General features: G+C 41.7%; 1 protein-coding gene across 1 annotated transcript in view; it reads left to right on the top strand.

The window, feature by feature from the left end:
* The window catches only part of dph1 (diphthamide biosynthesis 1), a 74,998-nt gene that overhangs the window by 41,945 nt on the left and 17,728 nt on the right, over positions 1–15,325 (top strand). Inside the window, exons 5-8 of the mRNA XM_074642402.1 lie at positions 4,824–4,978; positions 7,474–7,595; positions 11,143–11,211; positions 12,690–12,846. Of these exons, the coding sequence (XP_074498503.1) occupies positions 4,824–4,978; positions 7,474–7,595; positions 11,143–11,211; positions 12,690–12,846 (503 nt within the window). The remainder of the gene's footprint in view (positions 1–4,823; positions 4,979–7,473; positions 7,596–11,142; positions 11,212–12,689; positions 12,847–15,325) is intronic.

Raw genomic sequence — 15,325 nt, 5'->3', positions numbered from 1 at the left:
TGTGTGTGTGTGTGTATGTGTGTGTGCGCACTTTCATTATTTGATATTCGTAAAAGAATGATGTGATCGCATGTGTGTATGTTTACAAAAGAGTAATGAGGTCAAAGTTAACCCGATAATAACGCATTAACGCAAATTAATTTGAACGCAACTAATTTTTTTAAAGCATTAACGCAACTTGCATGTTTTAGGTTGTAGCGGGCTCAGTTTTAAAGCTTTAAAGCTGGCATCATATGAAACTAGAAAACCTAAAGAATCCATTGGTACCAACCATGTCATACTAGCTTGTCGGGAAGGAGGTTAAATAACGCTCCAAACTTGCGCTAAATTTTGGCGAGGAAAAACTGGCATGGACATTTTCAAAGGGGTCCCTTGACCTCTGACCTCAAGATATGTGAATGAAAATGGGTTCTATGGGTACCCACGAGTCTCCTTTTTACAGACATGCACACTTTATGATAATCACATGCAGTTTTTGGCAAGTCATAGACAAGTCAGCACGCTGACACACTGACAGCTGTTGTTGCCTGTTGGGCTGCAGTTTGACATGTTATGATTTGAGCATATTTTTTTATGCTAAATGCAGTACCTGTGAGGGTTTCTGGACAATATTTGTCATTGTTTTGTGTTAATATTTGATTTATAATAACAAATATATACATATGTTTGTATAAATCGAGCATATTTGCCCACTCCCATGTTGATAAGAGTATTAAATACTTGACAAATCTCCCTTTAAGGTTGACGCTTTTTGAACAGATAAAAAAATGTGCGATTAATTTGCGATTAACTATGGACAATCATGCGATTAATCGCGATTTGATATTTGAATCAATTGACAGCCCTACAAAAGACATAAAGATGTGTACATATTCTCATTTACACTCAGAGGCAAAGATAAAAGGCACCAGAGATCAATTCATTGTGGGTTGTGACGTTAGATCAGATATTAATTGACGGAGAGGATTTTCCAGCTACAGATTCTCAAAGAATCCCTGTGTAAGGGGGCCAGTGTGTCTGTACGTGTTCCTGACCTTCGTCTCTCAATTATGAGGACATCATCTGATCTGTTGCCCAAGGTGTCAGATACCTGCAGCAGATTAAAGACACCGACTGACTCATACAGGACCCTGTGTCTCCTGCAACCCTTTCATTTCCTCTGCCCTATCTGCTTTTGTGAATATTGGTGCCATCTCATCTTTTGTCGTCATAAAGCACCTCCGTCTAGAGCAGGGCTATATGGGCAACATCATAAAACCATGTTTTCGTATGTTTTAAAGTTCTAATAAAATTTGCTGATATGAGGGTTGGAATTTGATTTAACATTATTGATGTTTGAACAACATTTTTGTATCTGACTAGTCTGAACAACAAACACAAGATAAGAAGTGAGTGAGAGTGAGTGGCAAGAGAGAGAAGAAGCAAAATAAAGAAAGTAAACTTGTTTTTTCTTTCCACTTATTTCATTGTGGTTATTTACAAAGAGAATATGCACCAGGAGAAAAAAAGCTGGCGAGACATATTAGAAGCCATAGAAGCCTTGCTCAGATGCCAGGCCAGCTGCCATAGCTGTTAGTATTTCTGGACCTTCTTCCACATCACAAGCAGGTCTTCATTATTTTGGTGGCATAAAGAGCTTTGCAAAGCAAAACTTACCCACGGCGCCAACTTTAGTTTGAGCTAGTGTTATTAACGTTGACCAGCATGTCGCTTGGGTATAAACAATCTTTGAACCCATCAGCTGTCGGTCTGCCGCAGGGTTGGAAATTAGCACCAGCCGCCAGCCAAATGCTGGTAAAATATGCATGTGGCTGCTACATTTGCTTCATTCACCAGCCAAAACAACGACTGTAATCTATTGAGTGGCTGGTAGATTATGAGAATCCACCAGCCACAGTGGCAGTTGGACAAAAAAGTTGTAAGTATTATTGATAACATTTCTATGTAGAGGATAATACATTATAATAATACATCCACAGAGCTGCCGAATAAAAAATTACTAGGATTGTGAATTAATAATTAAAAAAATGTTGGCAGGTCCAAAATGAATGTTTTGTTAATCTCTGTGGAAGATATCGGACGTTTGGTTCCCACTTCTAACGAGGCTTGTGAGCCAATAGTAAAACGACGTTGGTATCTTGTGGTATCTCTGGGTCACCGAATAGCTGAGATTGATGGTAAGTGCCGGGCAATGGCTTGTTGTGAAGTGAATGCAATGGAACGGGGGAGGGAGAATGCGACATCTAGTGGCTCAATGTTATCAGTAGCACCTTTAATTTCCAACAGTGTTCTGACGACGGATAAGCCCCTGGGGGGCAAGGGGCGATATTTCTGGGGTTCCGGTGTAACCAGCGGATATCGGGGCCAAGACCGATTAGCAACTTGAAGTGCTAGACTGGAGTTGGATTTGAGAGATGACGTGTACGACCGGATTGTTTCACAAGTTGCCACTCAACAAGCTCATTTTAAACCAATAAAAAGTTAAATCATCATCAGGTGAGAGCTGGTGAGCATTTCGGCCAATGCGTTCCGCCTCTTTTGCTCTCCACACGGACTGTTTACCTGCATTCAACCAGGTGATGCAGCCTGCTCTAACATGATTGGTTAATACTACTCGGACTACAAATGGAAACCAGAACGATTGCGGTACCAAAATCTTTGGCGTCTTCAAATGAAATTCGTGAACTTGAGTTTACAACGTGGGAAGTCATGTACACAATATGCTTGGCGTTCAAGTGGTTATGTCACGAGAACACTGCTGCTAAGCAACAGCGATATTAACGTTACTGTCGGCGTCTAGAAAAGAAGGAGGTTAACAACAAGTTAGTAAGTGGGTAACATAATGCAGTAAATGCAAAGGCATAACGACAGAGGAAAAAGATGAGGCCGTTGGGAATATCAACATTTTCCTCAGACCTATTATAAAATTACGAAGAAAAACAAAATACGACTAAAATTACAATATATTAACTTATTATGCACTGAAAAATGAACTTCCATGGCTTCCTTTCAGAAACTTTCCACTTACAAGTTTGTGAATACCACAAGGGGGGGGCGTTCATATGGACTTTTCTCGTGAACACGGTAAACACGACCCCATTTGAAGGCACTTTTCCCGTTGCCTGCAGATTCTACATGTGAATGCAGAATCTGTTTATAGAGATTAGGGTTTAAATAACAGGCCAGTTAAGAGTTCCCCTATTAAAAGTAATTATGGGGCCTTAAGTGTTTTTTTCACCCACAGAACACCTCCATTACGACTGCCCTCTATATTTTTAAGCACCAGCTCAGGCTTTTATGACCAACGTTTGCATTAGAGTAGCGTATAAGTTGAATTCTGTTATCTGTAAGGTTGTATTGCCACAAATTGGACATAGATCAGTTCAGCCACCAACCGATTGCTGTATTATTCATAAAGTTGTCCACAAGCACCATGTAGAATGGAACCTGTTAGTGCATATTGATTTGTAAATAAGCCAGTATGCCATTATGTCCAACCTTTTCGTATGTGTTCCCGCGTATTTGTTTACAATTGGGAGCTAATAAGCGGCAGCGCTGAGTGACCTTATTGCTGTAACACATAGAGGAATAAAACCACTGATGGGGCAAGTGAGTCCTGTCCATCTCATTGACTGTCTCTAATTGCAGCGTCTAAGTGCTCTCAGGCTACCATGCTAATGCGAACACAGATCGATGTCACTTTCCTTTGCCCTTTACGTTTTGGGAGTGCTCATAAACAAGCAACAGACAGCTGTTTAGTTTCAGTCTGGATTTTTACTCAACTCCTCCTCCGGTCCTTTTTAGTCTCATGATATATTTAACTCCTCGCTTTCTCTCTCAACACGTGGCCCACCTTTTTAAATCCCTATCCATCTCCTTCCCTTCCCTCTCTGCTCAGATGTGAGCCCATTCATCACTTCTCTTGCCAGTTAATTGACATCCACCCACCACCCACCACCCCCAACCCCCCGAACACACAGTATCCTATTACTTTTTTTCCTTTCCTATCTTCCATGTCCTATCTTTTGGAATTTACAGTACATTATTAAATTGCGCACCCCCCAGCCCCAAATTGAATTCCAGTGTTTTCCAGCCTACTTTTCACTCGCAGTTCCCATTCCTCTCCATCCCATCTGCCTTCAATCCTTTTTGTAAAGACATGTATCTCACAGATCTCTTTCCTCCCGCCTGCTTGTCATGCTTTGCTCCGCTATCGCTCTCTCTCAATGTTGCTTTAATCTAGGCCATCAAGTGCGCTGCTCTCACTCATAAAACATTTGCACCATAATGGGCCATTTTCTTAATCATAACAAAAAAAAAAGCCCCTCTCTCCTGATCCGCAAATTAAATGTAACACAAGAGGAAGAATAATTACGATGATCAACGCCAGCGATAATCCTTCTTCTTTCTTATCTGAGCCCTTTCCCCCCTTCTATTTTCTTGGACTCTCGCCTACTTTTTTCAGCATCTAACTTAGCACGTCTCCAGCTACCTCTCTTAGGCGCGTAGTAAATGGCCTGTGAAATTAATGACATTAATAGTAAGCGCATGTGTCCCTCTCCTTTCCCTAAATAATTGAGGTCTTTGCATCAGTTCCTGCATGTGCTGGAGAGTCACGCTGATTGAGCTTCAGTTATATCACACAGGCCTCCTACTGAGATCTATATACTGTATGTGTGCATGTGCTGTGTTCCCATATAGCCGAGCATGTGCTGCGTGTTAATGCTCGAGCCGCCATCAATAGTGCATATCCCGCAGGCTTACCTGACATAACAGAGTGAATTATTCATCCGTCTTTCTTTTGTCTTTTTGTCTCCCTGCAGTCCCCATAGACTCCACCTCAGGTATTAAGATGCTGTACGTGTTTGTGGACATCCAGATGGACAACGCACACTTCCTGGACACGGTCAAGTTCAACTTCCCTCCCGCGCAATCTCTGGCACTCGTCAGCACTATTCAGTTTGTGGCGGCGCTACAGGTGATTAAGCACCTTCTCTGTCTGATTGTGTGTATGTGGATGAGTCGATTTTTTGAGGCAGCTGAGGGAGAGTGATTCTCTATCTTTACCTGAATGGCCACTTGTGTACTTCCTGTTTTTCCCCAAGTATTTTTGTGTTTACAGTATAGAAACGCAAATACCTTCTGTGCATTTGTACAGTATGCTTTCCTGTCTTTTATGAACAAGCTCGCACTCCACACTTAAGCTCAGTTCAAGTGTGGGTTTGAGAAATCCGGCAGCAGTTATTTTGGATCTGAAAGGTGCAATGAACTCGGAAGGCCTCTCGGTTCAGCGTCGTGCTCAGCTCTGCTCTTTACATAAGCTGTGGCAGCAGCAGCAGCTATAGTATTAAGCTTGAACCTTTTTCTTTTTTTTCAAACTCGCTGCCTCTCAGTTCTATAATGCACTCTGTTGCTTTCATTTGCTGAGTTGAACCAACGCCACTTTGGGCCTGCGCTAATGTAACCACTGTTATTTTTACTCAACGCTCTGCCAGTGTTTTATTTTATGTCGGGGTGTTGGAGAGCATCCATGTGTATATATATATGTGTGTGCATATGTCTTGTTTGTAGTTGTGTATTGTATGCATGTGCGCCTCCATCTCACTCATGTCTTATGGTGTGTGGGCTTGTTTGGGTCACACAGTATGGGCGGGAAGAAGCTGGGAGGTCAGTCGTATTCCCCGTGGACCGTCTTAAATTAGCTTTAAATCGTTCAATTTGTCCTTCCACCTCCTCCGAGTCTTTTTTTTTTTTTTACTGTAATTGTTTACTCTGTATGTAGGTGGTTGAAAGAGTTGATTGATTTTGATTATTAGAGCACTCTTCAAAAAATATAATTTATTTCTTTAGTTAATGTGTTGATAGTCATCTCATCTTCATCTTTTTATTTTTATAGTTATTATTTTTTAGTATGACATGCCATGTGGTAGACAGTTTCTTAGTCAGTGCTCTGCAGAACAGGGATGTCACAAGAATCGATACTTCGGTACCAAGTTGATGCCAAAATTCTGAAAACGTGACGGTACTCGTTTTTCTATAGTACCTCAGGTTCCGGGATCCGGGCTGCAGACTAACGGCGTCCTGGGGACCATAGAAAATGTCCCGGTTAATGCTACATTGTGAACAAGAAATCTGTGTTGAAATCAACAGGAGGAGAGTTAGTAACGTTAGCTGTTAGCAGCCGGTGGGCAGCACAGTCCTGCTTGTCTAAATAACGGAGCTAACAGCTAATGTTAACGAGGGTTGAATTGAGTTACATTATGACGCGTTCAAGCTTTATTCAGTAAAAATGAGTAATGGAGTGAAGGTAAATTATAACGTTATCATGATGTGTTGAAATGTAATCTTGTAAAATGTAGTTTTTGGCGGATCATTGGGGAAAAAATCTGCTTCAAATGGTAATAAAGGAGTGTATGTTGGAAGTAGGTAGGATTTATTGTTTTTTATTTTGTTTTTTACCGTGGTATCAAATTCGAGAATCGTGGAATATCACTAGTATCGGTATCGACTACTAAATTTCTGGAATTGTGACATCCCTACTGCAGAATGATGAATCCATATATTTAAGTGGCTAGATTGGGAGTTATATCTGAGTTAAACATGACCCATTCAGGTTCACTTTAGGGGCACATTTTCAGTGTAATCTTTGACCTTTCTCATTCTTTGCGTCATTGCCTTGTGTCTCTGTTGTTATCTACTCTTTAATACAAAGAAAAAAGGAGGGGAGCCATCAAATGTAGAAAAGTGAGCAAATTTGTTAATGTTAAATACACATATATATAGCATGTTAAATTTTATCACTTTTTCTTTTTTTCTCAAAAATTCAGACACGCAACGGCAAAAGGCTTGGATCATCAGCTACTCTAGATTAATTTCAACCTTGGCGCATCAAGACGTTTATGCTGACACGTCTTTAGAAATAGAGAGAAAGCAGGTAGTGACAGCATACAGTAAATAAAGCCCTAACATAAAACATGAAATGCAAAACAATAATGGGAGGCTTTCCCTATTGATAAAGAGTACTGTACATTATCTAACATAACAGCATATTGAACTCAGAAACAATTTACAAGAATTCTCACCAGGTAAAAATACACAATTTACAAAACAGTACAAATGGATTACAAATTAGGTTATACTCTGTGTGTGGCTTAGATGAAACAAGACAGATCTAATTCCTCATTAAGCCAACAGCATGCCAATGAGTGATTATTTTTTTGCACATATTTAGCATATTAAATTTTCATTTTCCTGCATTTGATGACTCCCCTCCTGTTTTAACTTGTATCATCATGAGATGAGGAAGAAGAAGAAATGTGGCTCTCCACACATGTTTTGCTGGTCTTAGTACATGGTTTCTGTTTTGAATGATGTGTACAAGTCAACCTAGGGCTACTCTAAAACTAAAGGGTAAAGGGTGAGCTCGCCGAAACATGTGAGTGTCTAACTGTCTTTCCTTACTCCATGCTGCAGGCTGTGAGCGCAGCCCTCAAGACAGAGTATGACGTGCTGGTCCCACAGTGTCGACCTCTGTCACCTGGAGAGATTTTGGGCTGTACCTCCCCTCACTTGGACCGCCACGTCAATGCCGTAATGTAAGAAAACCTCCGTCCTCCTGTCTCCCACCTCACAGTCTCAGCCCGGCTCCTGTCCTTTTCTTCCTGTTAGTTAGCAGATATATCCAGATAACCAAAGACATCCAGCCTTGACTCATCCAGACATCCCCCCACCCCAGGTGCCATAATTACCCCTGCCATCGCCAAGCCCACCCATGTGACACGAGGCATAATCAGTACGACATCACACCAGTCACACCAGACATAGCTAGCTGTGACAACTAGCTGTGTCGGCGCGCTTCCGATCAGGCTTATATCCAGCCAGAAACAGCCATATGCTGATCCTGAACGGCAAGGCTAAAAATACCTTCACGCTGTGCAAAGCATTGAATTGTGTAAAGCCAGACAGACACGGCCACTTCTGGCTGTTTTCAGAAACCAACCACACACATCCGCATGCAATTTTCCTCTGTTTTAAAGAAGCGTTTTCACAGAGTACGACACCTGCTGTGGCACATTCATGGTGAGAATTGATAAACTGTGCAACAACATGTCACCGTTTCTCTGCACATTAGTTTCAGCATGTGTGATTGCCTGTTTTAACTTCTTCATTTCCTCTGAAGAGGGAAGCAGATGATGAATCCCAGAATGTAAACGCTGAGCATGTGAGACTTGTCAAAGTGATGCTTATGCACCTGCACTGCAGGGAGGAGAGCGCGCTGGCAAAGTAACATGTTCAGGCAACAAACAACACCTCCGCAGCCACTTATACATCTCATGCAGCTCTACAGTAGAGAGAATCCGATGCTTTGTGCTGCACAGTGAGTTGAAGTAATTCCCCGGGTATAATGACGTCTCTAGGTGCATCACCCGGTATGTCTGATCCGTGCACATCTAGTGTTACTCCATATGATTAAAACCTCCCAGTGCATGAGATTAAAATGGCTACACAAGGACAAGCTTTATGCTATATGCATAAGCCAGGCCCTATGGGAGACAAAAAGCGGTGTGTGTGTGTCTTTCTTAGTGTGTGTCTTTGTACGTGTGAAAGAAGTGGAAGTGGAAGGGTTAGGTGTGCTTCACCCACTAATCCCATGTGCGTTGTCTTTGATGTGTGAGTCGGGGTGTGTAGTGGTGTGATGGGAGAGAGAATCGATTAAGCTGAGAGCCTGAGAGTCGGTACGTTTCTCCCTCACTCTGTGTCTTCACACACACACACACACACACACACACACACATTCACCTGTACGACATACAGACGTGATCAGGACTTCAACGCTCCTAAAGTGGGCTGCATCTCCCTCCTTCACTCTCCTCCACTCCTCCAAACAGTGTACATATTTAATCATAACACCTAATCGGAAGAGATGTTTTATTAAGCTGTGAAAGCTGTATCAAAGCTTAATTACTGAGTGCTCGTTTCCCCTCTATTAACAAGCTTCCTTTTACCTTAATGAATCACTATTAAGGTATTGACACAATTGATTGTCTATGTCAGTGGTTCCCAACCTGGGGCCCAGGCCCCTCTTAGGGGGACGCTAAAGATCACAGGGGGTCGCGCTAGGATGTGTCTGCTCTTAGGTTGTCAAAATTAGATTTGCACATGTAAAACTAAAACCATAATAACACACTTAATGGATAATTTATACAACAGTATGTTTATAGAATAGGGCTGTTAATCCATTAAAACATTTAATCGCGATTAATCACATGATTGTCCATGATTAATTCCAAATTAATCACATTTTTTATCTGTTCAAAATGTACCCTTAAGGGAGATTTGTGAAGTATTTAATACTCTTATCAACACGGGAGTGGACAAATATGCTGCTGTATTAGTGGCTTTAAAACGATTTTGGAGTAACACGTTATTATCTCGTTAACGTTGACAGCCCTAATATAAAACTATGTATTAAAAATATATATTTTTTGCTACTCAGTAGGCCACATTCTGTTTAAACCTGGTATTTGTACACAGTTGCAGATAAAGATCAGGCAAACACTAATATTACTAGTATTATACTATTTGTAGAATTAGATTCCAGTGGTGGCTGCGTGGGATCGTTTCAGACTCGTGTGATCAAAACATTTCCAATAACTCCAGAGCGTTGTAAAGTCCAAAAGTCAAAACTTTTTGCTTTTTGGAAATGATAGATGTAAACAAAACTAGCAAGTTAGACTAACTAATTTAATAAGGGTGATGATGTCAGAAAATATGGAAATAGGAAAATAGGTTGGGAACCACTGGTCCAAGAAAAGCAGCACAGAAAAAGCTCTTTTTAACGGTGCATGTTTTTTTTTCCATTACCTTTAATAGTAAAATAACCTAATATTTAACATTAGGTTTTCTTACATTGTATTAGTCGGCGCTCCAAAAATCGTAGTTGTAATTATATTTTACCTAAGCTTTGAGCTACTTTACGGAGAATGAGTAGTGGTGTCAGTCTTTGAGGCCCATCTTGAAGCTTTAGAAACTGCCCGGTCTGTCTCATTTCTATGATAAAGGAAATTATTTTTTAAAAGCTGCATTGAAAAGAGCCACGATCAGTCGACCATTTCCATCTGCTGCCTCCACTCCAGCTCTCGCTCGTGCTGTAATAGAACAATGTGAAGATGTGAATACGAGGATACGGGGTTGCATAACGCAAAGACGCATAGCATTACCATTATAGCGAGAGCACCCTTACAAAGAACAATAGAATATGGATGGAAGGACTGTGATAGTAGTGAGAGCTGGGGCAGAGTCGAGTACACCAGCCTCTTAAAGCTACAGAGAGTTGAGGACGACCACGGCTAAAGTGCAGCAGGCGCATTGTGAACATAATTATATGAGGGCCACGGATGTTCCTAAGCAAATGGAAACAATGCCACAGAGGCCCTGCTCGAGTTCAGTGTTATTTGTGACACACACATGCACAGTGAAACGTGTACAAACACACACTTCAAAATAAAGTCCTGGCTAGACATGTCTCCAGGTATATGGCAAACCACCCACAGCCTGTTCCAAGCTGCTCTAAGCGCTGACCAATTAGTGGATTTAATTGCATATCCTGTCTCAGTAGGTCCACTGAGACTGCACAGTAATGAGTAGGGGTACCGACCTGAGCCCCCTCACACTATCAGCGGGTCTCGTCTCAGCCTGACCCCGAAAGGGGAGTTTATGTAAGACCGTTCTGCCCGAGCTCGTGTTTTCAGGCACCTACATTCCTCCCTGTGCTTACGGTTGGTGAACTCTGCCTTCCGCTCGGGCTCCGGTGAATCCCCCGCACCAGACCCCGGGTTAATTGGAAGGGCTTGCATTCTCTGTAAACAGCATGCTCCAATCGTTGGGGGTCATGTTACCGGACAGCAGAGATGGGCAGACCCTCCGCCCCAGCCTCAGGCCTTCTGCCTGCTATCTCTTTGGTCTTCTGTTAAAAGGCTGCACAGAGGAATGGATTTAAAAAAAAAAGATAGCGGGAGAGAAAGCTTGTGTAGGAGACCAGTATTTATTATGGTTGATTTTATCGTCTAGAGGGGGTTTCCTTTTTCTTCATTTCTTTCTTTTTTAACCTCTAACATTGAATTGCTTGGTGTCTTTCTATAGTTACCTGGGAGATGGAAGATTTCACCTGGAGTCAATCATGATTGCAAACCCAGACATCCCTGCTTACAGGTATTATGCAACAAAAAAAAAAAAAAGCATTGTCGTCAAATATCTTTGCTTCTCTGTAAAAGTATTGACGTCATTTACAAAATGTTCATTGCATTCCATTATCATTAATGTTATACACACAACTCTGGATCAACTGTTAGCATGTAAATGGAATAAAGCTAGTCTGACAGAAAAAGTTGGTAAACTAAGGAGAAAAGTCATTTTTACAAATATAATAGCGTGATCACCTATTAAAGCGGCAGTAGGCAGAATATTTTTGGCATCATTGGGCAAAAATTCCATAATAACCTTTCAGCATATTGTAATTCAAGTGTTCTGAGAGAAAACTAGACTTCTGCACCTCCTCATGGCTCTGTTTTCAGGCTTTAAAACATCTAGCCTGTGACGGGAGACTTTGGCCAATCACAGGTCATTTCAGAGAGAGAGCGTTCCTATTGGCTGTTCATTAACAGCTGTCAATCACTCGCCAACTCCGATCAAACGGTCAAACTAGGCAGCGCTGATCAAATATTAATCAATATTCTGTTACTGTAATGCCTATTCCTTGCATAAAATGTTTCAGAAACATCTTGTAGTGTACCGTTTAGCTGTAAAATGAGAAAGTGTGCTTCGGCTGGTGGGCGGTGCTTGGTATTTCCTCAACTGATTTCAACATGGCGGCCGAGTCACAAAAGTCATTTTAAAGCTAAACGGTACACTACAAGATGTTTCTGAATACATTTCAGGCAAGAAATAGGCATTACAGTAACACAGTATTGATTCATATTTGATCAGCGCTGCCTAGTTTGACCATTTGATCGGAGTTCGCGAGTGATTGACAGCTGCTCAGAGACTCGGCTCTGATTGGTTGTTTTCCTCCGGTCTGTGAAATCTTGCAGAAGCCATTAGGAGCACCGGAGGACACAGATGCACATGATTTTTTTTCAGATTACCTGTCTCATGCTCTACTGTCAGGATATAGCTTTATAAAAATAACCTTTTTAAATCATATTTGCTCCAATCTGCCTACTGCTGCTTTAAGATCCTCAGAAAAATGTTTTATCCATAGAAAAGGTATTTTGTAATGCTATTTACATCAAAAAATCCCTTGCTGTCACGATCACTCGCCTTGTTGCAGTGCTATGATAACATGAAGTTCTGTTTTGATGAGGTCTAGTTTGTATGCAAAGGGAAATTTTGTCGTTTTAGACACATGCACTGCTGCACAGATCACAGGTCTCTCTTATAAACAAGATTCTAATCTCAAGTGAACCCCTGGTACCGGAGAAAAGGAGATTAGATGCTCAGAAAAAAACCCTTTTTTCCTAAGATACACTGACTCCGGTCATACTTGATGACTTTTTATGATCTAATTTTTTCATCTTTTCTTGCATTTCTGTCCACAAAATAGGTACCTGAACAATGTGTATAACATGGTTTGTCTTTTTATGTTTATACATTCTATTGACATTAGTGCGTCTTTGCCTTTTTTTTCGTAGATATGACCCCTACAGTAAGATCTTCTCCAGGGAGTACTATGACCACGAAGCCATGCGCGCCTTAAGGCTCGAGGCTATCGACAAGGCTCGATCGGCGAAGAGATGGGGTCTGATCATGGGCACGCTGGGCCGGCAGGGGAGCCCCAAAGTCATGGAGGTGAGAGTCTGTGTCCTCATTTCAACAGTCTACATGTCCTGAGGCCACTTGTGCAATGGCTTGTAATATTCAGCAGTGTGAGTTTCTCTGTCAAGTGGTTTGGTGACACGAAGCACTGATAGGACCAGCGGTTTTCACACTGGGAGCTTGTTATTTCACATTTAGAATGATGCAACCAAACAGCCGTCGATAGAACTATCCTTGATCTCGTTGTTGGCCTCAAGGTCGGCTGTATTGGAGTGTTAGTGCTGGGGATTTACATTTTAAGCAAGTCCTTTTATCGATTCGGCATTGTAAATGAGAAACAATCATAAATCAATATTTAAAAGGTTAAAAAAAAATATGCTTTCCCTCAATAAAGGTTATTTTTTAAGCAATTAACACTGGCTTTTTTTCATGACACAATCATAGTAAACTAATAATTTCTATCCTAAATTAAATCTGAAAAATTATGTCACTCCAAATTGCCACTCTTGTTGTTATTTAGCAACTTGCCAAACAGAATTAAAAAAGATTAAATGTAATAATCCTGTGAGACATATTCATAGATACTGTCTGTGTACGCTAATGCTGGTCCATTAGTGTGTTGAGTGAGGAACTCAAAGCTATTATGCATTAGCATGCACACAAGTCTGTCTGGGATACTAATTGATCGACCGAGAAGCCCTCTCTGGCCACTACTAACCCACTGCTTCTCCTCCTGCTGCTTTCCCCTCCACTGTCTGTTCTCTTCATTCGCTCTCCTTTGTTTGTTTTGTATGCCCACTTTTTGTGTTTTTTTCTGTACTGTTGCATGTTTGACTCAGACTGTATATATAGATGGACGACGCATCTCCACTTCCTCCCACTGTACAAAAGTGAAGCCAAAACATCCTGGGATACTGGACCTGTTGAGATTTTGATGTCATTTGGAGACAGAGTCTATGCAGTAGTGATCGGGGGGGGGGCTGGAGCCGCCATATCAAGGTCCCGCCCGAGCCAATCACAAGCCGGACACAGCTGCAGCTTGTTAGCGTTAGACACCCAGCTGCTACGTTAGCACCACGGTAGCTGTTTGGCTAGAAAGATGCAATAACTAACCATAATATCTCTATAACTACATCTATCATCAAATTGACACATTTTCTACGGTAATGGAAAGTTAAGTTACATCTCCTCTCTCGTACAATTCCAGAGCCTCCGACTCCGCAGCTACTTCAGTCAGAGCAGCTGTCAATCATGACGTTTCACCCCCATTTTATAGCATCAAATAACGAATTAAAGCTTAACTTATCAGAAAAATGAACACTTGAACATACATCCGCGTGATAAGAACCACCTAAAATGACAGAAACCATCTTCAGGAAAAAATTATTTGACGTGTACTTTGACTTTTTAGTGTGGCCCATGTCCCATCCGCTAACATGGAGGGGGCGGGATTTATGACCTATACTGCAGCCAACCACCAGGGGGCAATCGAGATGTTTTGGCCTCACTGTTGGGGAGCTGTCATGTCGTCCATCTTTGTATACAGTCTATGGTTTGACTTTGTTTATATGCGTTGCCTTCTTCACATAATCATGTATGTAATTAGTATACATATTGCAGTGTGGTAGAATGCATGGACCTCTCGATGTAAAAGGTTAGAAACCGCTCCAAACCTAGGTGTTCAGTATATTGGTACACATTGCCTGTTTGTAAATATCCAGACTTGAAAGATGAAGTTAGCATTGATGTAAAAATGTCAACCAGAGATCGAAAAGTTTCATTTTAGGAAGGATGGATTGAAAAAGGGGGGATTTGAATAAAAAAGACTCAGCAACTCTCCCATAGCGATATGTCGAGATTAAAAAGTACAGTGTCAGATAACCCTTAAAGTAAGGGGACAGAACTATCTCTGATAAGAACACAGTTGTAGAAATGTCTCATGATACTCCCAAGGACAGTGGCTATCAGCAACTTTCACACCTTTATCTCACCAAAGGAACATTTATGGGATTTCTTCACTTGGTTTGGCTGCCTTCTGTATCCCTGAATAACACCTCAGTCCAAGTACCAATGCCCAAAACTTCAAAGGCAGAGACAGCAAGGGAAAAGAATTCCTTGAACTAAGCTAAACAGTTTCATTTATTGATATGTTATATAAGGCCTGGTGTCTAAAGTGGGGTAGATTGTAATAAAGTGGTGTGGTAAAGTGGGGCCAGCTCCACATGGGCCCACTATCCGCCAGGGTGGTGTAGGTGCATTGCGAAATGTAAAGGCCCTGACACACCAAGCCGGCGCTTGGCCGTCAGACAGTTTAGGGTCGTCAGTGAGCGTCTGTTGGCCTAGTTTTTTTGGTGTGTCCCGCACCATCGGCTCTAGTCTGCCCGTGTCTGAGGTTTTTCGGCCAATTCAGCATGTTGAATCAGCGGCGGAGCCCGTCAGTGAGAGAAATCACTCTGATTTGCAGTTCAGCTTAAAGGAATCAGTGCACGGAGAAGAGAAACGGACGTGAGGA

The sequence above is a fragment of the Sebastes fasciatus genome, chromosome 7 (genome assembly GCF_043250625.1).
Source record: "Sebastes fasciatus isolate fSebFas1 chromosome 7, fSebFas1.pri, whole genome shotgun sequence".
Classification (NCBI taxonomy): domain Eukaryota; kingdom Metazoa; phylum Chordata; class Actinopteri; order Perciformes; family Sebastidae; genus Sebastes; species Sebastes fasciatus.
This window is presented reverse-complemented; position numbering and strand designations above follow the sequence as displayed.